This window comes from Sciurus carolinensis, chromosome 1 (assembly GCF_902686445.1).
Source record: "Sciurus carolinensis chromosome 1, mSciCar1.2, whole genome shotgun sequence".
NCBI lineage: Eukaryota > Metazoa > Chordata > Mammalia > Rodentia > Sciuridae > Sciurus > Sciurus carolinensis.
The window spans coordinates 107,256,278-107,282,931 of record NC_062213.1 but is presented as its reverse complement, the minus strand read 5'-3'; the positions used below and the strand labels follow the sequence as shown (position 1 = coordinate 107,282,931).

General features: G+C 34.5%; 1 protein-coding gene across 2 annotated transcripts in view; it reads right to left on the bottom strand.

Annotated features, from left to right (window-relative positions):
- The window catches only part of Trim33 (tripartite motif containing 33), a 126,653-nt gene that overhangs the window by 14,061 nt on the left and 85,938 nt on the right, over nucleotides 1–26,654 (bottom strand). For both annotated transcript variants that reach the window (XM_047547309.1, XM_047547314.1), the window contains exons 6-14: nucleotides 24,222–24,336; nucleotides 21,823–21,969; nucleotides 21,063–21,180; nucleotides 19,105–19,379; nucleotides 18,257–18,421; nucleotides 14,460–14,660; nucleotides 5,744–5,876; nucleotides 4,443–4,506; nucleotides 1,773–1,932 (exon numbers count right to left, since the gene is read on the bottom strand). In XM_047547309.1, the coding sequence (XP_047403265.1) occupies nucleotides 1,773–1,932; nucleotides 4,443–4,506; nucleotides 5,744–5,876; nucleotides 14,460–14,660; nucleotides 18,257–18,421; nucleotides 19,105–19,379; nucleotides 21,063–21,180; nucleotides 21,823–21,969; nucleotides 24,222–24,336 (1,378 nt within the window). The remainder of the gene's footprint in view (nucleotides 1–1,772; nucleotides 1,933–4,442; nucleotides 4,507–5,743; nucleotides 5,877–14,459; nucleotides 14,661–18,256; nucleotides 18,422–19,104; nucleotides 19,380–21,062; nucleotides 21,181–21,822; nucleotides 21,970–24,221; nucleotides 24,337–26,654) is intronic.

The window sequence follows — 26,654 nt, the reverse complement described above, 5'->3', positions numbered from 1 at the left end:
AGAGCATCAATCTCCAAGATATATAAAGAACTCAAAAAACTTGGCAACAACAAAAAAATAACCTTATCAATAAATGGAGAAAGGAGATGAACAGACATTTACAGAAGAAATATGATCAACAAATGTTCAACACCACTAGCAATTAGAGAAATGCAAATTAAAACTATACTGAGATTTCATCTCACTCCAGTCAGAATGGCAATTATCAAGAATAGAAGTAACAGTAAATGTTGGTAAAGAGTGGAGGAAAAGGTACACTCATACATTGCTGGTGGGACTACAAATTGGTGAACACTCTGGAAAGCAGTATGGAGATTCCTTGAAAACTTGGAATGGAACCTCCATTTGACCCAACTATCCCCCTCTTTGGAATATACACAAAAGACTTAAAAATCAGTATACTATATAGTGACATGGTCACATCAATGTTCACAGCAGCTCAATTCACAACAGCTAAGATATGGAACCAACCTAGGTGCCCTTCAACATATGAATGGATAAAGAAAATGTGGTACATAAACACAATGAAATATTACTCAGTCATAAAGAAGAATGAAATCATGACATTTGCCAGTAAATGGATGGAACTGGAGACTATGATTCTAAGTGAAATAATCCAATCCCGATAAACCAAAGGTCGAATGTTCTCTCTGATATGCAGGTACTGACTCACAAGAGGCCGGAGGTGGGAGCAGGGGACGTTCACTGGATTGGATAGGGGGAAATGGGAAAGACAGAAGAATGAATTGGACACACTTTCCTATGTTCATATATGAATACATTGCCAATGTAACTCCACATCATGTATAACCACAAGAATGTAAAGTTATATTCCATGTATGTATGATATGTCAAAATACATTCTACTGTCAGGTATAACTAAAAAGAACAAATTCTTTAAAAGTTTAAAAAACTTTTCTATGTTCCAATCATGTAGAAACCAAGATAGAAACCTGGGAAGAAAAACCAAAAATCAAAATTTCTCAACAAAGAAGAACTTGTGCTTTCTTCATTCTGTATTAGAAATTTTACAAAATATTCCATCCCAGGAACTCTAGAATGGTTTGTAATTCATAAGTCAAAAAGGCAATCTTCCCATCACAAGTATCTGATCAGTTAACTTTTTTCCTATCAGCAATTCCTTTTTTTTTTTTTAAACCAGGGATTGAATCCAAGTGCACTGAATCACTGAGCCACAATCCCTAGCCCTTTCATTTTTTATTTAAAGACAGGGTAGTCACTAAGTTATGTAGGCCTCACTATGTTGCTGTGATTGGCTTTGAACTCACAGTCCTTGTGCCTTAGACTCCCAGGCCACTGAGATTACAGGCATGCACCACTGCACCCAGCCCTATATCAGCAATCTTAATGCTGAGCTTAATGCTGAGGTCATGGACAACAGCTAAAGATATTTTGTTGCCTAATACTCATTGCAGAGGCTGAGATGTTTAATAAATTCAGAACAAGATAAAACTCAATTTAGCATCATGGCAAAAATATTAACCAAATACAAATATAATTTCAAATGAGTCACAATTAAGTTTTTTTCTGATTAATTGTAGCTGACTCTTAGTTGTACCCTGGTGTCACCCCCAAAACCATACAAAACAAAACAAACAAAAAACAAGTTAGAAAAAGATATTTGGTTTTGTCAGGAATAAAAATTCAAAGACAAAATGAATATCCCTAGAATCTCTATTCAGTCTAATATACTCAGACGAATCAGTGAAGAGATCTCCCTAACTCACTGTCAGACCCTGGTGGGAACTTACCATGCAAGCACTCCTCCTGCCATCCTCGGTCTTTTCTTGTTTCACAGCTCCTGAAAAGCTACATATTTCATCTTCAGTCCCAGGTTCTTGCTTGACCTTCACTGGATCAGATTTGAAACTAAGGCCTGTCTTCTCAGTTGTTCTTCCTGATGATCCACAACTAATTAAAAAAACAACAATGGTGTAAATAAACAAGTGAAAAGTAACAGTAAAGTGAAGACAATAGACAATCATTTCATAGAAAATAAGGGCATCTCATAAACGCAGTTAAGCCTAGCTTCAAATCTCTTTAAGAATGCAAACCAAACTTTCATAAGACCCTAAAAATATACTTTATTATTTTTATAGTAAATTTAAGAGGTATAGTTTAAAAAAAAAAAAAAAAAAAAGTTCACTTTTCCATGAGTTTCCCATATCTGAAATGGTTGGTTTCAGAAGTGTTTCAGATTTCAGATTTTTGGATATCTGCATATGCATAAAGAAATATTTCAGGGATGGGATCTAAGACTAAACATTAAATTCATTTATGGTCCTTATACATATTATTGTCATAGTCTGAAGGTAAATTTTATTCAATATTTTGGGTGCACATGGCACATGGCATTCTGACTACGACCCATCACATGAGGTAGAACTGGAATTTTCCATTTGTGGTATTATGTTAGCACTCAAAAGTTTCATTTTAGAGCATTTTGGATTTCAGATTTTCAGATAAGGGGTGCTCAACCTGTGGTATAAAAAGTCAATAATTGCTTCTCTTTATAAAAATAGTTTCAACTCTACCTCTCCAAACATCTAAATAAACATATAATGATTCATGGGGTTGGGGATGTGGCTCAGGGGTAGTGGTTGCCTAGTGCGCACAAGGCCCTGGGTTTAATCCCTAGTAGTAAAGTGCCCTGGCGTTCAACCCCTAGTACCAAAATAAAACAAAAATAGCAGTTCATGAAGCTCATCTAAGGAGAGATTATTTTGGCTTTTGAGAAAAGGGGATTGGAAGAAGAGAATTGGAAGCAGCAAACAATCTGGAACATCTTTATTTGAATCAATGATTCAAAATCAATGATTGGCAAAAGGACAGGTATAAAACTAATCAGTTCTACCTAAAGCATAAAGGCAAAATCACTATTAAGAGAAGTAAATAACTGGAAAGACCAAGGCTACTAAGAGTGAATAATAAACTTTCACTCAGTTTGTATGTTCTTGAAAAACACTGATTAAAGTATCATTAAAAAAGTCAATGGAAAAAAAAAAAAAAAAGTCAATGGAGATTTAATAGTTCCAGTCTTCGGAATGTATACACACACATATATAAACAAAAACATTAATGCAGTATCTTAAATAAAACTGAATACCATAAATTATTCAAAGAAGAAAAGAATAAAAAACAGTCAATGTTTATCGTATTTCATCTTTAAAAAACCCATACATTCCTATGTCTTGGCTATGCACACTGAAAAGTCCTAGGAAACAATGTACAATTTAGGAGCAACATGTGCCCACAGTACACAGTGTGGTAGAGAAGACTATCTCCAAACACTGTTTTCCCACTAACATGACTAGGATTTCTTAGAAAAAGGGCCAATTTCAGGACAGAGGCAAGAAACATACAAGATGAACCTGATACATTATTTCATAGGAAACAAGGAACTTTGCTACTAGGATTATAGCAAGAGGACTAAGAAGCAAACCCGAGAAACCTCTGACATGCCAAAGACTGAATAATTTAAGCTACCAACAAAATAACATCTACAGTGGATTAAAACAAAAATAAGGGTAAATATATGAGTCCATTAAAAGTAATAATAAAACTAGTTGCTTACTCTTGGGAGGATGCTGGTAATCAACTCATTATCATAAAGCAAGTTATTAACGAGAACTTGTCTTGCTTTCCCTATAACCCAATAAATGATGTCTACCTCTTTACAAAAATATTCTAAACTAATAAAAAAATACAAGATTAGAATAACATTTTTCAATGGTCATTAATGGTTACTACCACACAAACACACACAAAAAAAATATGTGCCCATGATGGAAGTATGCTGTACTACCATGAGTAGAAGTATTCTTGTCCTTGTTTCCCCCAAAGCAAACATGAATCTGACCAAAACTTCTCAGCTGAATGTCAACATAGACAAAAAATAAAAAAATAAAAAATAATGATAAAATGGGGAAACAGGGAAAGCTCTATAGGACAAACTGCATCTACAATGAATAAATTGATGTTGATGTAAACATTTCAGTTGATGACAACGTACAGACTTATCTGAATCTGACTCAAAGAAAACATTTCTGTTAAAAAAAAAAAGAAAAGGCATTTTTGGCAAAAATTGGAAACTGAATATTAAGTAGATCTGTATTGATATTAAAGAATTAGCTGTCATTTTTTTTAGGTGTGATAATGGTTCTACAAATAAATTTTTAAAATTCTTATTGTTAAGTGATACTAAAATGATCACAAGTAAAGTGAAATGATGTCTTGAGATCTGCTTCAAAATAACCCACACCAGGAAAGAATGGGCAGAGTAGAGAGGAAACAAGACTGGCTATAACTTAATGTCAGAACTAGATGATAAGTATATGGGGATTATATAGTCTACTTTTATTAAATACATTTGAATTTTTTAATAAAATGAAAAAAGTACTTATTTATAGCATAATACTCACCTGCCTCGACTGCCAGTACTAGAGGTACTAGGGGGTCTCACTGGTGTGTGAGAATTGGATAAACCTAAAAAAATAGTAAGTCAAACTGAGTACCAATGCATATAAGAATGTTCAGAATTCAAGGCTACTATAACCCAATTCAGGAACTCTTGGAAATTAGAGCAAAATCAGTGATGGCATGTATAACCATTGGCAGACATCAACCAGTTTCTCTCAGCTGAGCCCAGACATTGCTTTAGAATCCTCTTCAGAACACTACCCAATCAATAAAACTACATATTAAGAGAAAGTAATTTTTCACCCCTCCCCAAGTCACCTGACAAAAAATTCTACTCAGATTCCCTTTTAGAAGTACTAGAATAATTCTTATTACACTTAAAAATTTTGTGCTTCAAAAAATGTTAATGATGCACCTCATGTAAAATCTACATTTACAGGTGAACAGTTCTTCTTGCAGAAATAATGAAGTAGTCTACTTTAGTTAAAAAAAAAAAAAAGTAGGGTTAAATCAGAAAAATAGATTCCTCTTCTGGACTGTATAATAACTTTATGGAAATGTATGATTCTGGACTCTTAACTTATTTGGTAGTGTTTCAATCATGTACTCATGCGAATCTTAGTTGAATCACCTGGTAGCAGGATCAAAAAAAAAAAACCCAGATTTTTGGAAGAGAGCTACACCCCACGAATATTTTAATAGTTTCTAGTAATTTTTTAAAATTATAATTTGAAAATTCACTTGTATTTCCTCAATTCTTAAAAAGTTTTCAAATTTTCACTATTTAAAAGTATTTTAAAGTTGTGTCAAGACCAAAGAATTTTTCAACTGAACATCAGTATTGTAAATATATAAGATGGTACTTAGGTGTTTGGTCAAATATTAGTCTAACTGTTACTGTGAAGATATTTGTAACTTGCATTTAAGTGACAGACTTTGACAGAAGCAGATTACCCTTCACAATGTAGGTGGGCCTTATTTAACCTGCTGAGACCCTGAGAAGCTTTCTCTCCACTCCGGTATAGAATTTAACTCAAGACTGTAACATAACTTCCCTGAGTCTTTAGCCTATCAACCTGCCTGTACATTTTGAACTTGATAATACCCACAATCATCTCAGCATGGGAGTTAATTTCCTAAGGTCAATCATTCAATCTCTGTGTGTATGTGTGTGTGTGTGTGTATCTTCCACATCCACCTCTCTCTTGCTTCTGCTTTTCTTGAGAAAACTTTCTGATAAAGCTACTAAGAGACTTTTTTTAAGGTGTTAAAAAAAATGAGGCAATATCCCTGTTTGCTTTACCTGATGATCCTGGAGATAGGGCAGAGGGTCCTGGGGAAGGATTCATAGTGCTTGTAGGCTGTGGGGGTAGGTGACTGCCTGAGATGTATCTACTTAGTAGATTATCTAAACTACTTGAGCCAGCATCTTCCAACTGAAGAGAAAGAAAATAAAGATAAATTTGCTTTGATAAAAGCAGAAAAGTTATTAATTTCATTAGTGTCACTGCTTATATTCAGTTTACTAATAAACTAATAGATTAATATCAAGTTCAACTTGATTGTTGCTTCTTTACACTTCTGAGAATCACAGTATAAAATTTACATGAACTGAGACTATAATTATATTATGCAACAGAAATTCACCACTCAAGACAAAAACCTACTGCCCACTAAATCCTGTATGTTTTATTATGAAAATAGTTCTGATACTTTAACATTTTCTCAAAATGCTACAGGAGTCTATTTATCAGTATTCTTGTCTCTTGTCTCCCTCTCTATATTTCAATGTTCGCAGTCCTTCCAGAAACATTCAAATAAGTAGAAATGCTATCATGTCAAAACCCAACTTTAAGCAATGAAAAGTTATTATAGAGCACAGAAAGCCTGGCATATAAGGTCCCTTATTATATACATAAAAGAAGAGAATCCACAGGACATCTGAAACTGTTTTGTACTTAGAGGCAGTAGAATAAGGTCAGAAGACCCAGCACTGTGATTTTAGTCTGGTTCCCAAAATAAACAAGTTTCCTATCCTTAAAATATCCCATCTACAGTGCAGAACTGTGATGACTGAATGTGAAAATATGTAAACAAGAGTAAAAAGATATTAGTAAAGCATGAACATTACCTTAAATTTTGCACTATTTCATACAAGAGATTGTAAAATTGTCCTTGCTACTCTTCTTGCTTATTCGTATATTTGTTATTACACTCCCCCCTTTCAATCTCTTCTCCCAGGAGGTCAGATTATCCAACCCCTTCCCCCATGCAGGGCAAATGCTCTACTACTTAGCCATATCCCCAACCTCCAGAATATTTCTTATACAAATCTATTTCTTTTTAAGTTTTTATTTTTAGTTGTAGATGGACACAATACATTTATTTTGTTTATTTAGTGTTTTTACGTGGCGCTGGGGATTGAACGCAGGGCCTCATGCATGCTAGGCAAGTGCTCTACCACTGAGCCACAACCCCAGCCCCACAAATCTATTTCCGATTCAAGACAAAAGTGAACACACGCATTTACTTCTTGCCCTCCTTTCCCTAAAGTGCACTGGTTTTTCACAGCAAAAAAAGGGAAATGATAACATCCAAGTACAGACTCTGGAAGAAACTACACGTATAAACCAATGTAGAATTGGACTGAAAGGAAAATGATCAGAATGGAGCAATTTTACAACATTTCACAGGCACAGAAAATCTTCCTAAGTAAATAGGACAATTTCCCCAAAGGCCTCAAAAGGACAGAGACGTGAAGGACTAAAAGTGAGAGGAGGCTCTGGATTGGCTGGAGGGATAATTAAAGTACAATAGTAGTTGTGCCAGTTTACCCTGTGGTCATGGTTACTGGCTAAGGATTCACTTGTAAGCACATAACTATCCCTAGCTGCAGCTCAAATCAACAGGAAGATTTGTGAAGAGGGAGTATCCTAAAGGTAGGACACAGACAGATGTAGGGCTGCAAAACGCCTAAAAACAAATGAGAAGGAATGTTCAAAATGGACCCAAAAATGCCTTATTACCTGCCTTTACTCCCACGTCATTTATATTCTCTACCTACAATTTCTATCTCTGACAAAACAGACAACCCTAAGGCTACAAGAGTGAAGGTTAGGAAGAGGTGAACAAGTAGAATATAAAATGGCCTGATAACATTATAGTTCCCAATAGGGAAATGCTACCAAAAACATTAATTCACCTCTCATTTTCATTAACATGAATAAAGTTTATAACTTTATTTATAAATAAAACTATCGGCTCATTTAATAAACCAATATTTTTAGCACTCCTGAATAACTGCATGGAACATATATATAAGTATTATGTTAATAATTTCTGTGATACAAAAAGGAAAAAGAATCCAACAGAAAAATGAGCAAAGTCATTTCACAAAAGACAAAAGATAATTCACAGAATAAAAATATTCACAAACATAAAGATAACCAAACCACACTGAAGAGATGAAAACCAAATCAACACTGTCATTTTGCCTATCAGAAAAGATGAAAGAAAAGAATGTTTAATTTAACCCTGTGTTGGGAAGATAGTGCAGAAATAGGGACTTCCAAAATGCTGGCATAATGTCTTTGGAGAGCAATGTCAATATCAAAGCAAAACTTAAATATGTAATCACTTTTGACCTAGTAATTACACTTGTACCAAGTTATCTTACAGAAGTATTTATATATGAGTGTTTTCAATTACCTGCTTATTATGCCTCAATGGAACTTTCTATAAACAGCACTGAAGTATAAACAATATACAATAAACATATTCAAAATGGACAATCGTTTTCACATAGTATAAAAATGGAAAATCAAACTCAAAAACAGTGAAAAAATCATTATATCATCAATCTCCTGCCCCTCAGTGCCCTCTTTCAACCTGTCCACAATCATTGATCTGCTTTTTGTCATTTTAGTTTGCTTTTTCTCCCTAGAGTTTTAAATAAATGGAATTGTACAGTATGCACTTTTTTTTTTTCTCTTGTCTGTCTCACTAGGGATGAACACTGGGGCACTTTACAACTGAGCTATATCTCCAGTCCTCTTAAATTTATTAAATTGCTAAGGCTGGCCTCAAAATTCTGATCCTCCTGACTCCTGAGCTGCTACTCCCTTTCAATATCACCATATAATTTATTACAAGTCAGATTTTAAAACTCTGTATCACTGGGTGTAGTGACACATGCCTGTAATCCCATTAGCTCAGGAGGATGAGGCAGGAAGATCATGTATTCAAAGTCAGCCTCAGCAAAAGCAAGGTGCTAATAAGCAACTCACTGAGACCCTGTCTCTCAATAAAATACAAAATAGGGTTGGGGATGTGGCTCAGTGGTTGAGTGCCCCTGAGTTCAATCCCCAGTACCCAAGAAGGGGGGAGGAAAAAAAAAAAAGACTCTGTATCTGCATTCTCCTAGCCTGTAAACTTTCTGATAGCAGTGTCTCTCTTCCCACTATTCCAAGATAGGCGTTGTAAGTTTTCTTTTAAGCATAATCTCTTTGTCCTTCCTCCCAAAGTTTACTTTTATATTAATAATGAGGAGTGGAGGAAAAGTAAATGGAAGAATAAGCTAATCCCATTAACTATTTATTGAATATTTACATGATAGGTACCAACCTAAATATTTCACATGAATTATCTCATCTTCCCAATGAGTCCATGAGGCAGATTGTCTTATTATTTTAAGAGATTATGAGTGAGAGTCAGTACTTAAGAAATTACAAAATCCGACTTCAGACTTTACTACCTCCTACATTACAACTATATGCTTGGAATCTCACATTCCTTTCATAAATTGGTGCTTTTGCATTGTAATTCGTGCTATCTGGAATTTTTGCCTTCCTTAACCTCAGACTGCTTAACTCTTTATCCTTTAAGTCCAAATTTAAAGTTATCTCATATAAAGCCTATTCTGGCTACTACAGGCAGATTTAGAATTTTCTTCTTCTAGTCTTCCACTGTCATCTTTATACATCCATTTGTAGCAAGACTCTCAAGGTTTTGACCCTATCTGGAAAACTATTTTCCTAATATATGAAAACTCCTTAAGGTCAAGGGTCATTTCTCTTTTATCTTTATATAGCTGGTATTTAGGATCCAGAACATAGTAAGTTCTTAAGTATTTCTTGAAGAAAATATACTAACGCAACAGTACTAGAGATCCATGTTTCCAGAAACACTCTGGAGATGTACTGCACTAAAACACTGGCCCAGAACTTAATAAAAGGATTCTATATTTAGACGCTAGACTACCAAACATCAGGAAATATTTTGTCAGCACACAGAAATGTTCTAAACCTGAGTAATCAAATGCATGTACTTTTACCAGAGGTGAAAAACCAAACAAGAAAACAGTGAAACATTTCCTGTTTTCAATTAACTTTCTCTCATTACTTTCTTGCATTAACAAAATGTGTTTAAAATCCTCACTTTAGTATTTTTCTATCCATCTAATAATTATTATCACCATTTATCATCTGAGTTAGTATGATCAAAAACTACATAAATTAATAATTCTTCATCTATTCCATTTAGTCTGTTAGCTCTCTCCTGTTTTACTCTTCTGAGTTATGCCTTTTCACGCCCTCATGGCATTGTAAATGCCATTTCCCAGATCTAAACAAACTCTGCCTGTGGGCCAACCAGACTATATCATAACCATACTACTTAAGTACAATTAGGTTAAGGAAGTTCTTCTTGATTAGGCAAAAGAAGTTTGAGACTTCATCTATACTTTTTTTAATTATTATTTTTGGGGGAACCAGGGGTTGAACCCAGGGGTGCTTAGCCATTGAGCCACATCCCCAGCCCCTTTTTTTTTTTTCATTTGTTTTTTGAGATAGGGTCTCACTTAAGTTGCTGGGGCTAGCTTTGAGTTTGTGATCCTCCTGAGCTACTGGGATTATAGGTGTGCCCCACTGTGCCCAGCTTCATCTCTATATTTAATGGTGTAACCCTAATTTTAAACTTTTATCCTGGCTCTATTCAGCTGTTTACTAATGTTAATTCCAGGTTTCCTCCATGTGAATTTTTAACCTAGCCCCAGTTTCAGGTTCATTATAATCTTATGAAACCACTACTATGTAGTCTGTTATTGACCAGATCAGTATTTTGGGTCATAAGACTTTATTGTTGTTAACCATTCTTCCAAATTCTATTGCCTAGTGACATCATACCAGTCACAGTGCAATGCATTACTCATATGTTGGTGATGATGCTGGTATAAATAAGTCTGTTGCACTACTAGTTGTAGCGAAGTATAGCACATAAAATTATGTACAGCATACAATACTAGACAATGATAAAGTTATGTTACTGATTTATGTATTTACTATACCTTTTGAGGTTTAGAGTATACTCCTGTACTTTAACAAGAGGTCATGGTAGGGCTAGGGATATAGCTCAGTTGGTAGAGTGCTTGCCCCCCATGCACAAGGCCCTGGGTTCAATCCCCAGCACCGCAAAACAAAAAACAAAAACAACAACAACAACAACAAAACAGAGGTCACTGTTAAGTAGTTTACCTATACTTCTAGGTCTATATAAGTAGATTCTATGATCTTCACACAATGATGAAATCAAAGACATTTCTCAGAATATATTGTTAAGTGGCCCCGCAAGCATAGCCTTTAAAAATCTACTTAGCAAGATTTATCTTACCAATTATGCTTTACTGAGGGCAGTATTATTCTCAAAAAAATAAACTTCACAGCCTTATAGGAAGCTGATAATAATGAGGCACATATTCCAGCATCAAAAAGTTCTTGCAAATATTCTACATTTAAATTTGTATGTGATTTACCAGACAGCGTTTTGCCAAGAATTCATAATACGCAGAACACCCTGATAAATGTTACTGAGCACATCAAATAGTTTTCAAATAATTTAAAAAATAAATCATTAGAATACTAAATCTATTAATTATAATCAAATCTGAACAAAATCTAACATTCCTTTATTTAAAAAGTATTCAGGTTTATTATGTAACCCCCCTCAGGGTTGACATTACAAATATGCATTATCACTATAATGGAGAGGGATAGTACAAAATAAATAAATCAGGTTGGGGAAATTCTTTATAAAATTAAGTTCTCAGTGTTAATTAGATCTAACTGATTTCAGAGAAAAAAATACAAGGATAGTTGTAATGATTAGTACTAAGAAAAATCAGTAAGTATCCAAAGTTGTTTCTGAATTTATTTTGTTTGCTTTGCATAATTAATGCTACCTCGACTGCTCTCTATGTAGCCTCCTCCAGGTTGTTTTTTTTTTTTTTTTTTTTTTTTTTTTTTTTTTGGTGGTGCTGGGGATATGAACCCAGGGCCTTGTGCTTGCAAGGCAAGCACTCTACCAATTGAGCTATATCCCCAGCCCTCCTCCAGGTTTTTACTACACCATTATAACCTACAGAAGGTTAATGGGCAAAGTAGGTGACTTCAAGATATAGAGAGTTCTTCTCTATTTTTACTTATGTGGTTTTACTTATGGTTTGTTGGTGCTTTTGTTGCACCCTCCTCTTACTGCTTTTTTAAAAACAGGTAACAATAGCAAGTATTGGTGAGTATACAGAGAAACTAAAACCTTCACACACTGTGGATGAGAATGTAAAATGACACAGTCATTGTGGAAAACAGCTTGATAGTTCCTCAAAAAGTTAAAGATGCTCACAGAATGCCCCTGCAATTATACTCCTAAATGTTTACCTTAGAGAGCTGATAAACTATATACATGAAAATTCACAGCACCATTTTACTAATAGTCAAAAGGTAGAAACCCAAATGTCCATCCATTAATGAATGAATAAAATGTGGCATATTCATCCAATGGAATTTTATTCAATCATTAAAAGAAATTACATACTGACACCTGATACAACACAGATTTGGAAAACGCTGTGCTAAGTGAAAGAAGCCACCCACAAAAGGCTACACATTGTATAATTCCATTCACATGAAATGCCCTGAATAGACAAATATGTACAAATGGAAGGTAGATTAGTGGTTTCTAGGGGCTGGAAGAGAAGAAAACATGGTGACTGCTACTTGGTATAGTTTCTTGAGGGACCATAAAAATATTCTGGATATATGAGCGATAACTGAACAATCACACGAACCATAATTAAAATAGTAGATGATACCCTAATATATCAGTAAATAAAACAGGAGAACACAGCTGCAAGTAAAGGGAAGAGAAGGTTTATAGGAAAAGTTATGGATTCTGCTCTTCCTACCTCACTATAAAAAATTAAAGATAGGAAGGGACATATTCTGAAGTTTCTTGTCTTGATTTCAAAGCTCTTCTGAGTAGGAAAACAGGGTTAGTCTAATATGGGTTATGATGCTCAGCTTCAAAGATGCAGAGCATCTATACTTACTCCATCTGGTTTCTGTAAGCAACCTGAACCAAGTTAGAGATGCCCTAGGAAATTAGGTTAAATTTGATACTTACAACTTCCCTTCTCCCTCTCTAAGTTTCTTATCAACTGAAAGTCTTACTTGTCTTCTTGTCCTCAATGCCCAAGGACTTAAGCATACAGTAAGTGCTTAGTAAAATGTGAATTACTCATTTAACAGAATGCATACCTCTGGTTGCCCAAAGACTCTCCATACACCTTTCTAGGCCTACAATTCCAAACTATTTACTTGGTATTGCTATAGATAGTGGAGAAAGACTAAAATGACTATCAGAAGTCTGGGTCTTAAATTTCAACTTCCATTTAGTGTATGACACTGGGGAAATCATTAACTTCTCTTATTCTCATCAAAAAATAGGGATATTACATATCAAATTATGTGATTTCAAGTATTAAACTTATATCTGTGAAAGCACTTTGCCTTTAACTTAGAAGTATGACTGTTTAATTTATATTCCAAAATTTTCCATTGTTCATGGTCCAGGCCTCCCTGCATTAACACCACTATCATTCCCTTGGCCAAAAAAAGCTCTCTACTAGTATCAGGGAAGGAAATGGACTAAGAGAATTCACAAGTCAGTGATTTTCAAACAATTCTGAAATAGTAAGAAACATCATTTAAGACTCTTACATAAACCCATTAAGTACACAAAAATATTAGAGAGCCATAGGAAGACTGTTAAGGGTCTTACTGCTTCAGCAGTTTCACTACTCCTAATTCCCACAGTGACCTCTGACACCAAGTAACTAATACAGTGCAGGACATAATTTGGTATAATCTTTAAAGGTCATACTTACATTTAAAAAGAAAATGTTTTGGCTGTCTCTCCCTCTGGAGATAGCCTGCATTCTCCCTTGAATGCATATTCCTTGCTGTACACCAAAGACATATCTCTCTGGAGATTCCCCCACGCTCCCTTGCACGTGTGTTTACTTGGCTAAATAAACCCATCTATGCCTTTGAAAAATAAAAAATAAAATGTTTTTAATTCAAATTAATTGGAAACTTCAGAAGGCACTGAAGATATGTCTTTAGAGAAATGCCAGGGTTGAAAGGGACAAGACGCCTTAGAGGCCCTTCATGATCCAGCTATTCCTCCTCACCATTATTTCCCTTTTAGTGTGTATGCCTCAAAGTGCCTGATATCTACACCTTCCATTTTAAGCCCAACCAGTTAACTACCCCTCCTTATCAATCTAAAAGAATGACATTCTGATCCTGGGTGCCTCTCTGGTTCCAAACTCACACCAGGAGTATAATATCTGATGCAAAGTTTGCTTGTTGGCAGGTGGAAGAACAGGAAGAAGTAGCCTATTAACAAGGCTGATATTAATTCATTATTACACCTCTGTTTAGACAGTCTCGTAACAGAGAATATTCAAATTCCTATAACTTAAAAATATTGGGGTACCAGTTCTAGCACAAGAACTTTTCAAAATTCAAATATCTATCTTTTTTAGAAATTTCAAATTGTTGGTCCTGTATTTAAAAACGAAAATAAACAACAATAACAAAAAACACTGAACTATATCCTCACTCTTCAATCAGTATGAGACTCAATATGAGGCTTTAAATGACTCATTCAACTCAAATACAAACCTGTATGGGTGGAATATCTGGCAATGATGGAAGGTTTTCTGGGTTGGTAACTGAAGGAATAAGCTCTATTGCTGTAACAGATGGGCTGGTGGGACCTCGGTTTGCATTGGCCATAGTTGCTGTAGTAGGGCTTGTTGGGTTGATTGTGGTGTTGTGTACCGATACAACAGGAAAGGGCCCAGCATGCCCTGGGTTTGAGTGCTGTTAAGAAAGAAGACATTATTATTTGATCTTCCAGGATATCTGAACTATATTCCTTTATGATGATTCTTTGTTTAAGAAAAGATCCTTATGTATTTGATGCCTGTGGCTGAGAAACAAAGTGGGCCCTCTCAAACTTAGGAAGAAGAGTTCAAACTTAGCCTTTTCATTTTTATTCATTTCTGTGTAGTATCTAGAGATAAAGACTTGTCAATAATTTTTCAACCTGTCAGCCGCATAATATGATCCTATTTCAGGACAAGAATATAGGTAAGAGGATGATCTGGAAGCCTCCAAGTTTTCAAACACCAGGCCAAGAAAGTCACCATTCTCTCCATATACTTCTTTGATCCTTTAGTCTCTTTTCTAATAAAAATAATTATGTAATGCAGCTTGATATGCTAGAGAGAACAATTAGCATGACACTGACTGACTCCTGGCTCTAACACTGTATGACCTTAGCCAAGTCACATAATCACAGCAATTTAGAAGTAAGGATAAATGATACCTCACCTATTTCACTGTGACAGCTATTATGAGGATCATTTAAAGTCATGTACATGAAGATGTTTGGGGAAAGTTACTATACACACATAAATAAATCAGTTGAAATACTTAAGAACTACAAATGCTAACACTTAGGGATTCCTGTAGGGACAGTCCTAAAATTTAAGAAAAATGTTCTGAGAAAGTTGGCTGATTTGATTCTGTAGCTTCTGTACTCTTTGAAATGAGTGTCCCCTAGGTTCTCATAATATTTAAATGCTTTCCAAGAGCTAAAGGGTACATGGGTATCTAAAACAGTTTAAAGAAAATTAATACCTAGATCCTCAATTTTCTCATTTAAAAAAAAAAAAAAAAGAACTTTTTTCCTAAGAATGTGCCATGTTCCACATTTCCACCACTTCTTTGGCACCTGCCCTTCTTCCACTTGATGAAAGTAGTGACCCATTCATTCCTAATCTTATTCTAAGCACACTGTTCCAGGACTGGTCATAGTAATGATGGTAGGGAGAACTCACGGAGATTTATCGAAGATACAAGTGGAAATAATAGTGTTGGGTGGGTTAAAAAGTGACTAATTCTGAAACTTAGTTAAATATTTAAATGAGTACTAATATTTGATGAATAACAAAACTGAAGACCTGAATAACCAATCACTGATTACAAGAATTTTAATCTTCCTGGTAGATCATTGGTTTTGACTTATAATCCATAAAATTTGAAAAACCAAGGAACACTTCTGTAATAAAATTCTTCTAATCCCTAAATATATATTTTTGAGAACAAGTTTCCAGAGCAACTCATGAAAACAAAAATGAAAACCAGTAATAAAATCAACTTTGATTTTGTTGACTGAAAATAGAAAAATTAATGTTGATCTGGATGATGGAACACAGGGGTCATCCTTGTGCAAGGAGGATTGCAAGTTCAAGGTCAGCCTTGATAACTTAGATCGTCTTCAAAATAAAAAAAAAAAAAAAAATTAAAAGGGCTAGGGATGAAACTCAGTGGTAGAGTGCCTATGAGTTCAATTCCCAGTACCACCCCCCACAAAAAAATATCAATGTTGAACTCTTATTCCAAATGAATTGTTTTTTTCCTCTCTTTTTTCATAGTACTGGAAATTGAACACAGTATTTTCTAATATTCTTACATCAGATTAAAAAATTCACTAGGTGTGGTAACAAATATATATAATCCCAGCAGTTTAGGAGGCTGAGGCAGGAGGATCTCAAGTTCAAAGCCAGTCTCAACAACTCAGTCAGGCCTTAATCAACTCAGTGAGACCCTGTCTCTAAATAAAATACAAAAAAGGGCTGGGGATATGGTTCAGTAGTCAAGTGCCCCTGGGTTCAATCCTTGGTATCAAAAAAAAAAAAAAAAAAAAATTGTCTCAACAATTATGTAGAAGTAATGATAATTTGCATCCATAGAAAAAGTTTTGAAGTTTAATGTCAACCTCATTGTCACTTAAAATTTAATAAAGAATTTTTAAGATATTTGCTTTTCCTACAAAAAATTACAAAAGACTAACTTATATCAAAAAATACATTATAGTAAGGTACAATTCTGCAGAGAAACTAAAATTCGAGTCCAAAGACAAAAGCGTGTGTAAAATTTTAACTTTCAAAAGAGCTTGCCATGGTATTTGAGATTCCAATGTAGTCATTTAAAGAATGATGTTAAGTCAGGCGTGATGGTACACACCTATAATCCCATGATTACAGGAAAGCTGAGTTGGAAAGATTATAAATTTGGGGCCAGCCCAAACAACTTAGGAAGACCCTGTCTCAAAAAAAAAAAAAAAAAAAAAAAAAGAATGATGTCAAAGTTTCACTTTGTAATGCCAATATTTAAAATATGCTAGGAAGCATGTCTTTGGCAACTATTCATAAGCTTACAATGAAAATTTGAAACGAAAACTGCCAAATGTGAGGGAGTATATATTTCTCAAAAGTAGTTCTAGAGGTACTTGGACCAAAAAGGTGAAGGATCACTGCTCTAGAATAGTGTTTCCTCAACTTTTAGCATGTGACTGATCTGAGATCTAGTAAAAGTTTACTAAGTAATTGTTCAAAAGTTATTTTTTTTTGTACTAAGTAAGAGTTTAAAAGTTATAAATTGGTGGAAGTTTATTGGAAATTCTGATTCAGTGGCTCAGAATCTATTCTAACAAGGCCACCCCCATTCTATGTCAAGCTGACCAGTAATTCTGATGGGACTGTGAAGCACGATTTGAGAAACACCACTACGAATTAAAATATGAACTTGGGCTGGGGTTATGGCTCAGTGGTAGAGCGCTCACCTAGCATGTGTGAGGCCCTGGGTTCAATCCTCAGCACCACATAAAAATAAAATAAAGGTATTACGTCCACCTACACCTAAAACAAAGTATTTAAAAAGCAAAATATGAACTCTATCATTTTATAACTAGAAATCCTATGTAAAAGTTTCCTCATTCTATAATCATACCTCCTATGCAGACATAGGCAAACATTATACATTTGTCTCTAAATACATTTGGGAAATTACTGTGGATTGTTCCTAAGGCTCATGCATGCTAGATTCCCATCCTACACTTATTTTTAAGGTTAAACACACACTCTACACTCTAAAAGAAATAATACTTGAGGAAAAAAAAAAAAAAGAAGAAGAAAGTTACATATAGCTATCTGCATTACTTTTCAAAGTCTTTGTTACAAATATTAGGATTAAAAAGTCACATTAAAAGAGCAAAGGAACAGTATCAGAAAATTGAAGTTCTAAGCTTGATTTTATCATTGTCTCTTGTGATTGTAGGTACATTAAAAGTTCCTTAGATTCTTTTTCACTTTTGTTAGTGAATAGGATGGAATACAACATCAGGGATTCTTAATCCATAGTATGTGATGGGATTAAAGGGATCAAAGACACTCTTAAAATTAAATACACAATTTCACATGTATGTGTATTTTTCTAGGACAACAGGACATACAGAATTAATCACATTCCCGAACATATCAAAGAAATGCCCCCGCCAACTAATTAAGAAAAAAACAATGTCTTTTAGTTTTAAAATTGTATGATTCTTACAAATGTAACTCTAGGCATACTTGTCTTTGGAGATGTGGCTGCATCATGGAATATTGAGGGCCGCTGTGCCTGGGTATCCCTGGTATTCTGGCAGCATTCTGAGCCAGTCTCATTTGATGGGCTTGAAAAGCTCCACAGTTCATGTTGCCTCTTTGCATGGTTTGCACACTGATTAATCTTGGAGGCTATAAAAAGTAGAAATTGCAATTTATATAATACTTTTTTATAAATGTATCTTTCAATTATAAAATGTTATGCTAAAAAATAATTCAGTCAGGATAGAAGGGTATAAAGGGTGAAAGTCACTATTCTCGTCTCTAGCAACCAATCCTCAGAGAACTAATAATAATAAAAAGTGTATGTATCACTCCACAATTTCCCTGTCCCTTGTCTCTGTGTCTCAGGGTATGTATGTATGTATGTATGTATGTATGTATGTATATATGTGTGTATTTAAAGCACACTTAACTTATCTCACCCTAAAGTAACAGTTTTGAGTGTGAGGGGCAGAGAGCACAAGAAAGACACAGAGATGGAGACGATCTGAAAAAAGTCCTGAAGAACATAATAGATCTTAGGCAATCTGGTTCTCTGTCCCATAATCATATGTGAAAAAACAAGAAAGATCTGGTGTGGAGAGATAAGAACCTCAGCACTTTCAGAGTAATAGTAAGTTCCATGGCAAGTTATTTACCTACAGTTCTTCTTCACACTTCCCCCATAGTCCTATCACAACCAGAGGAAATACTCTGACCTTCGAACTCTATTCCTGTTAGTAACTTTGAATGTGTACCTCATTTATATAAGATAACGAATAGTCTTGATTTGTTCATTATTTGTATCAATAATGCAGTAATACAATACTTACCTGCTGTTGTAACATCTGAGGGGCTGCTTGTCTAGGATGCTGTTGTGTTGTTGTTGTTGTTGTTGGTACAGGAGCTGGTGGTTGCTGCATCCTCATTTGTTGCAACTGCTGATGTTTCTGAGCATACACTTGTTGCTGCATGTGCTGGAGTCGAAGTTGTGCTAAATTAATCTGTCCAGGGGTTTTACTAATGTGGTTTGTCCCTGGAGGAACTTGCCCAACTACAACATTAGGAGTATAACCAGGAGCTGGTTTACTCTCTATTACTAGATTACCTGAAGATTTAAAAAATAAGAAGAATTTGCATATAATTAACCAAATCGGCTACTTTGTAGATTAATCACTATGTTCTTTTCCTTTTCTGACAACTATCAGCACTGCAAAGCTTCCAGTACATGGTATAGCAGGAATGGGAGCTGGGGGAGGGGAGATAAGAGGAGGAGGATGGGAAAGATTATCAGAAACCTAACATATTCTGAAGCCCTCCTCCCAAAATGACTTTTAATTATTCAGAATATACAATCTGCCCTTATTCTTTGTTTATATAGGCTGCACAGAAAATTAAAGAGCTGAAAGAGATATTATTAGAAGATGCCCATATCTGGTTTTTTTTTTTTTTTTTTTCCGGGGGTGGGGGGCAGGTACTGGGGATTGAACCCCACGGTCTCTTAACCACCGAGTCAAATCCTCAACCTGTTTTTTATGTCGAGAGAGGAATCTCACTAAACTGCCGAGGTTGGTTTCAAACTTGCAATCCTCCTGCTCAGCCTCTGAGTCACTGGGATTACAAGAGTGCACCACTGTGCCTAATGTAAATATCTCTTCATGGTAAAATTCAAAAGATATTGATTCCGTATGCTTCTGAATTGCTGAAATGTGAAGGACAGGGTACTATATTGCTATAAAAGTGTTCTATGGAAATACTGCATGGTTTATAACCTTAGAAGTGACCATTTTCCCTGAGCCATTGCTTTCTAGGGATAGAAGGCAAATTTTAGCAAAGTGAAATTTAAGGTAGAAGTTGGAGGCCACATAAAATGTGTCACACAGACTTTGATTTTGCTTGTTTTTAACAAAAAATAGTCACATTTGAATATATTTGTTTTTCTTTTACCCAAAGATTACAATTTTTAAAAACAGAAAGCCATAAATACTCTACTTTTGCAATTCCCACTGTTAAGGAATTGTCCATTCTGGAAGTTCATTTATGCCTTTGGTAGATAGCTCTAACTGATGGGAAATTTATTGTGATGCCCAGGTTAACCTCAAACTCCTGGGCTCCAAGCAATTCTCTGGGTAGAACTGTGACCTGCCACAGCTGCAAAAACTCCTCCTCCCCCGACCGCCTTTTCTAAAAATTAGAGCTGTTTTTTCTTTTTCTCTGTAACTTTCACCTATGGTCTTCAGGTCCACAATGTGAAGAAGAAAAGCAAAGTCCATTTTTCTTGTGTGTGAAAAGAGCTGCTTTTGTCTTTCAAACATTTCTCAGGACATAACTACTGAATACAGAGGTTTGCTGAAGGTTCTTCTCTAGTGCACCATTTTGGCTTTAATTAAGTACTAAGTAACTAAAAAATTCTTCCAGAGTATGAATAATCCTTTGCTAAGATTCCTATGTGAAATAGTCAATATTAATTTAAAAAGATGTAGAATGAAACACTAGAAATGGCACACATTGAAAAACACCATTACAAGGACTGGGGTGTAGTTCAGTGGTAGAACACAAGGCCCTACATTCAGTCCCTACCATCAAAACAAAACAAAAAAAACCAACCCATGCTCACAAACTCATAAGTATTAAGATGTAATGAAATAGCAATAAAAACCATTAAGTAGAGTTTCCAATGAATAAATATATTCTAAGTTATTCACATTTTAACGTTATAAACTTCATCTAAAATTTGCTTGACACATTTTAATTTGGTGTTCCAAGTTATATTAATAAAACTATTTCTCACCTAAATTGACTACATTCTTTGCCCAGAAGGTAGGATCACAATGGAAACGTATTGCTCCATTAGCAGCAGGGACAGGATCACATCGTGCTTTCAAAATATGACGCAATTGAAAAGTAATCTTCGAGGGAAAAAATTCTTATTAGTCTTAAACATACAAGGTAGAGACATAAAAAAAAAGCTCATCATGCAGTCCAACAATGTCAAATCTCAGATGAGACAGTGTCAATATTTAAATTAGCTATGAAATAAAATGCATACACTTGAATTTGTGCCATCTTTGAGAATAAATTATATTAAGATACTAGGTATCTTTGAAAGAATAAATGCTATATCGTTCCATTTATATAAAATTCAAGAAAAAGACAGCAATCAGATTAGAGGTTGCCTAGGGTCTGGGGTAAAAGGGACAAAGAAACTTTTATAATGAAAAATTTTTGTATCTTGATGTGGGGCAGTGACATTTGCCAAAATTCAAGTTGATGCCTTTAAATAGGTGTAGTTCACCAAACACAAATAATATCTTAATGAAGTTGATAAAAGAAAAATAAAGATACTGGGGCTGGGATTGTGGCTCAGTGGTAATGCACCCACCTAGCATGCATGAGGCACTGAGTTCCATCCTCAGCACCACAAATAAATAAATAAATAAATAAATAAATAAATAAATAAATAAATAAGTAAATAAATAAATAAATAAAGCCATTGTGTCCATCTACAAAAAATATTTAAAAATAAAAAATAAAGACACTGTATGTCTTACCAGTCGCTTGCTATACAGTAGAGCTGTGCTGCTGCCACTAGCAATTGCCCAGTTAGTAAAGTTCATAACATGCTTCACCTGCCGTGAGAGGCCTGTGATGTCATTCTGCTGCTGTAGTAGCTTCATCTGTCTTTCTTTTGTAACATTCTGAAACAGAACAAGAGCTTCACTGAAGAATACTATATGAAAAAAAAAAAAATTATGTACACAATATCTATATTTCCTTTTAAAATGAGATAACTGGACAAGCTCATGATTATTTAATGAGCCTATGATCAATGAGAGGAAAGATCACTAACAAAGTGGAACTATAACTTGGGTTTTCTAAGCTAAAACAATTTACATATAGAAATTAATGTTAGTTCATATCTTTTTCTCTTTCAGCACATGAAATGTATGTTAAAAATAGTGTCTTCCTATTAGGTTAATCCAATATACAATATGGAATTAAGAGTTGACCTTTACAAATAACTATATAATCTTAACTCACTATACTTTCTAAACCAACAAAAATGTCGCCAGTGCCACCTACTGGTGTGGCATGAGGTTGAAGATAAAATTTCTTCTCTTAACCTAAAATAAAACAAAAAGATAAATTCCAGAGCTCTAAGGGCAGAATTAGGACAACTTTTTTTTTTTTTTTTTTTTTTTGGGTACTGGGGATCGAACTCAGGGCTTTGTGCTTGCAAGGCAAGCACTCTACCAGCTGAGCTATCTCCCCAGCCCAGGACAACTTTTGATACGACAAATTCAAAAAGAACAAGAGGTGAAGACTGACCAAACTCGAAAAAACAATTTTGGAAAACCCTGCAAAGGAAAAATAAACTATTTAATTGGAACTGAAACTCCCAGAAGGGACAGGTAATGTCTGATAGATATACTTTTGACATTCAGTATCTCAAACAACCTACCTACTTCTTTCTTAACCATTTTCTCCCACCAAAAATATTCAACTTAGTTTACTGGGCAATATTTTTCCAAAGAAAACAAGTTTCTCATTTTACAATAAAAATCAATGAATAAAAGTATCCAACTGACAAATCTGATATACAAGTTCACTAGAAATCATTCCTTTTACAAAGCTTAGGAAAACCTCTCTTTTTACAAAATGTAGGAACATATTACACTAGAAATTTTTAAATTATCATGTTAGGAGTATATGGCATATTCATTATTAGGTATTTACATAAATATACTTTAGCCTTAAGAGGCATCTTTTAATTCTGAAGCCATTGAAATGGTTTTAAAATGTTTTCGTTGATGTATAGCTCAAATGTATTTATTTATGTTATAATACCTTAAACTATATCAAAAATAGTTACTGCTAAATGCTCTCCATTCACATGATCCTCTGTAGGAAGGTACGGGGAATCTATTAGGGTTGAAAGCAACTAACCAGATGTACAACAGGAAAGAGACCCCCAACTTCAATGATATGGGCAAGAATACTTTTAATTTCACAATTAAGTTTAAATGGAAAGATGTATTAAAAGACAAATTCAGAGATAATATTCTGTTCACATAATTTCTTTCATTTGCATGTAACTAATGTTCCTAATGTTTTTAAGAGTTGTAAGCAGAAAGCGAATGGGAAAAAAATTTAAGGGCAATCTGAGATAAATGGAAGTTACATAGTCAAATACATAGCTTAAATTAATATTCAATGGTATAAAGAACATAACCCCATATCATCTGAGCCTATTTACTTAAGAGCACAAAATTCCAAACAGGAAATTTCAATGTAAGAAGTTTCTTTTCTGAGAAATTCAACTTCTCAGAAAATTCACATTTGAAATCTGTTGAGCACAAATCAACTGTGGGCGTTAAAGTCACTGATTAAAAATTAAATGAATTTACAAAAGTAACCAGTCACTTCTAGAAATTAATATCTACATAATAATCTCAAAATATGCAACACAAATACCTAATACCAAAAAATAGCAATACTGAATGTTTATAAATTTCAAAATAAGCAGCATGTTTGGCAAACCAAGGGACTATTTTAAAATAAGGTGAAATAACAAATGGCTCAAGTAGAAGCTCAACATGCCTTTAAATGAAAAAGTTAAACTGGGGCCCCTTGTTGGGGGGTGGGAGGGAAGAAATTTGATAGGTCTGCTTTGTCTTCATTTACATCACATTTTAATAATAGTTTTTTCATTACCAAGGAGGATATCACTATCTTCTAATATATACAGCTAAAGCTGATGTTATCAAATTGGGCTTCAAGTAATTAGCTAGAAAAAAGGTCTCTTTCCCAATAGAAAAAATTTAAAATTATTTTTATTTTACTTTACTTCCATATCCCCCAACCCATTTAAAAGAGCTTTCAATAAACATTAAAAACAGCTGAAGAGCAAAAGAAGCAGTTTTTGTTTTAGTTTGGCTTTGAACCATACCTCTAGCTGCTGTAAGAGAGATTTTCCTTTCTTATTAATTTCATTGATAAGGGTGAAAATGGCCACTTTAATTTCCTGTTCTACTCGTTTGTTAGTCTCATTTACTTCTTTTATCCTGAATAAGAGAAATGCATCATTAGGTTATCAACTTATCCTATGTCTCTGAGTCATCAACTGTTACAGAAATTCAACTGGGCACTTAATCAAGTAATTAAAGTCAAAACTTTGTCAAAGTGTACAACTTATGTTTCAGCAGACCTAACCATTTAATTTGGTCCAAACAAGCTATGTATAGAGACAAAGAATGAATTTAATATTTAGTAATTTTAAATCAAGCTCATAAAGGTCAGTTCATTAAGCTGGAGAAAAATCTCCTAAAATCTCTAGGACATGAATGTGATATACAAACACCTAAAGTAAGGAATGCACTAGTGTCAAATCTGGCATATTGGTTCTGTTTAATATTAATGCTTTCCATGAACAATGTGCAAAAGAACAATGTGGGAACCAATTATCACCTTTTGAAAGGACAGGAATCAAAATTGAAAGCATTTGTTTTCACTTAAAACCTAAGCACTTCAAATGTGGGTTCTGATACTCTCCCTTTTTTCATAACTTCCTCTCATAATAGTTTCCTACTATATGCATTAAAAAGAGCATTAGAACAGTTTCAATCTTGTTTCTTTTCTCTCTCTTTTTTTTTTTTTGGTGGGGGTGCTGGGGATTGAACCCAAGTCCTTTCACATATTAAGCATGTGTTCTACCACTGAGCAACACCCCAAATACCTCCAGTCCCTCAATCCATTTTTATTGGGGGTGCTAGGGATTGAACCCAGAGCCTTTTGCTTGACAGGCAAGCACTCTATGAACTAAGCTATATCCCCAGCTCCCCTCGATCTATTTTTAAGAATAGCTATTCATTTTAAAAATAGGTATGAGCACCCATAGTGGTTATGGAAGTTTTGGTTGCAAATATGATGTGGCTGATACCTTGGTAATTTACAAAATGGGACAAAAGGAATCCCATCAATATAAATAAAATGTCAACATAAAACCATAAGAGGAAGTCTTTACTTTTTATATATTCTACTTCAGTACGAACTTTCATTTACTAAATTCATATCTGAGTAACTTTAATACACTAAACAATAGCTCCGTAGTTTGTTTGTTTGTTTTTTCCTCCTTTGCCTGTATATCATAGCTTGTTTGGACACTTATTTGCAAATTTTATTGAATTTTGTCCTTATTAAAGTGATTGGAATACATTTTAAAAAATAAAGGAATTAATCACTTGGGATAAGAAATATAAGTCCTACAACATAAAATGACTGAGTCAAAGATGAAAATCATTAAGCCTGGTGAAAGCAGAGAATAGTCTTATTGGTCTTAGGCAAGAAGGAAGAAAAAAAGTACATTTAAAAATAACAGGCTGTCTCAAAGCAGGACTGCAAGGGACAAAGGAAGCAGTGTTAACCTGCCAGCTCCTGCTTGGCTGTCCTTACCCACCTGCTGCTGCCATGCTTCCTGTCATCTGAATAAACAGTGTTTCTACACAGTAAAAATGAATAAATAAACAAGCAAACAAATAGCAGGCTGGGTATGGTGGTGTATACCTGTAACCCCAGCTATTTGGGAGGCTGAGGCAGTCTAGGAAACTTAGAGAGATTCTGTCTCAAAATAAAAGTAAAAAGAGGGAGAGATGAAGCTCAATTGTGAGCCACTGCCTAGCCCCTGGTTCGTGTGTGTGTGTGTGTGTGTGTGTGTGTGTGTGTGTGTGTATGTGTGTGTGTGTAGGATGTAGCTTTGTCTGGAACGCTTGCTTAATATGCACAAATGTATGAAGCAAATAAACAACAAAGAAAGGAAAGCACATTTCTCTTCCCTGTGAAAAGAACTGCTTTTATCTTTCAAACAGTTCTCAGGGCATGACTACTGGACACATTAGTTTTCTGAAGCTCCTCAAAAACAAAAAAGGATAATGAAGAACGTGTCTAAAAGAGAGATTTTTATATTAGAGATTTTAAGACTTTTTAAAACTTTCTGATGAAATCATTAATCTACCTATCCAAAGCTATATAATAACAGATAAATCTTTTATTTTATTTCTGAATACAGATTCAGGAACATACGTAAAAAATATGTACAAAAGTATAGTTTACATATAAAACATACATTTAAAAATATGGGACTGCCATATCAATCAAACTATCTTCCTCTGAAAGGGTCAACTATCAATAACTTCTGAGAAGACACATTTGTCTTTTCCAACATAAACCACAACATATCAGCAATTTAACCTAACTAAAATACCCTGACATTTTTTTAAAAACAAAAAAGAAAAAACAAAAAGCAAAAACTAATCGACCATCATTCAACAACAAAAAACTCCAAAAAACAAGACAACCATCAATGAACAGTGTGTGTATTTATGTT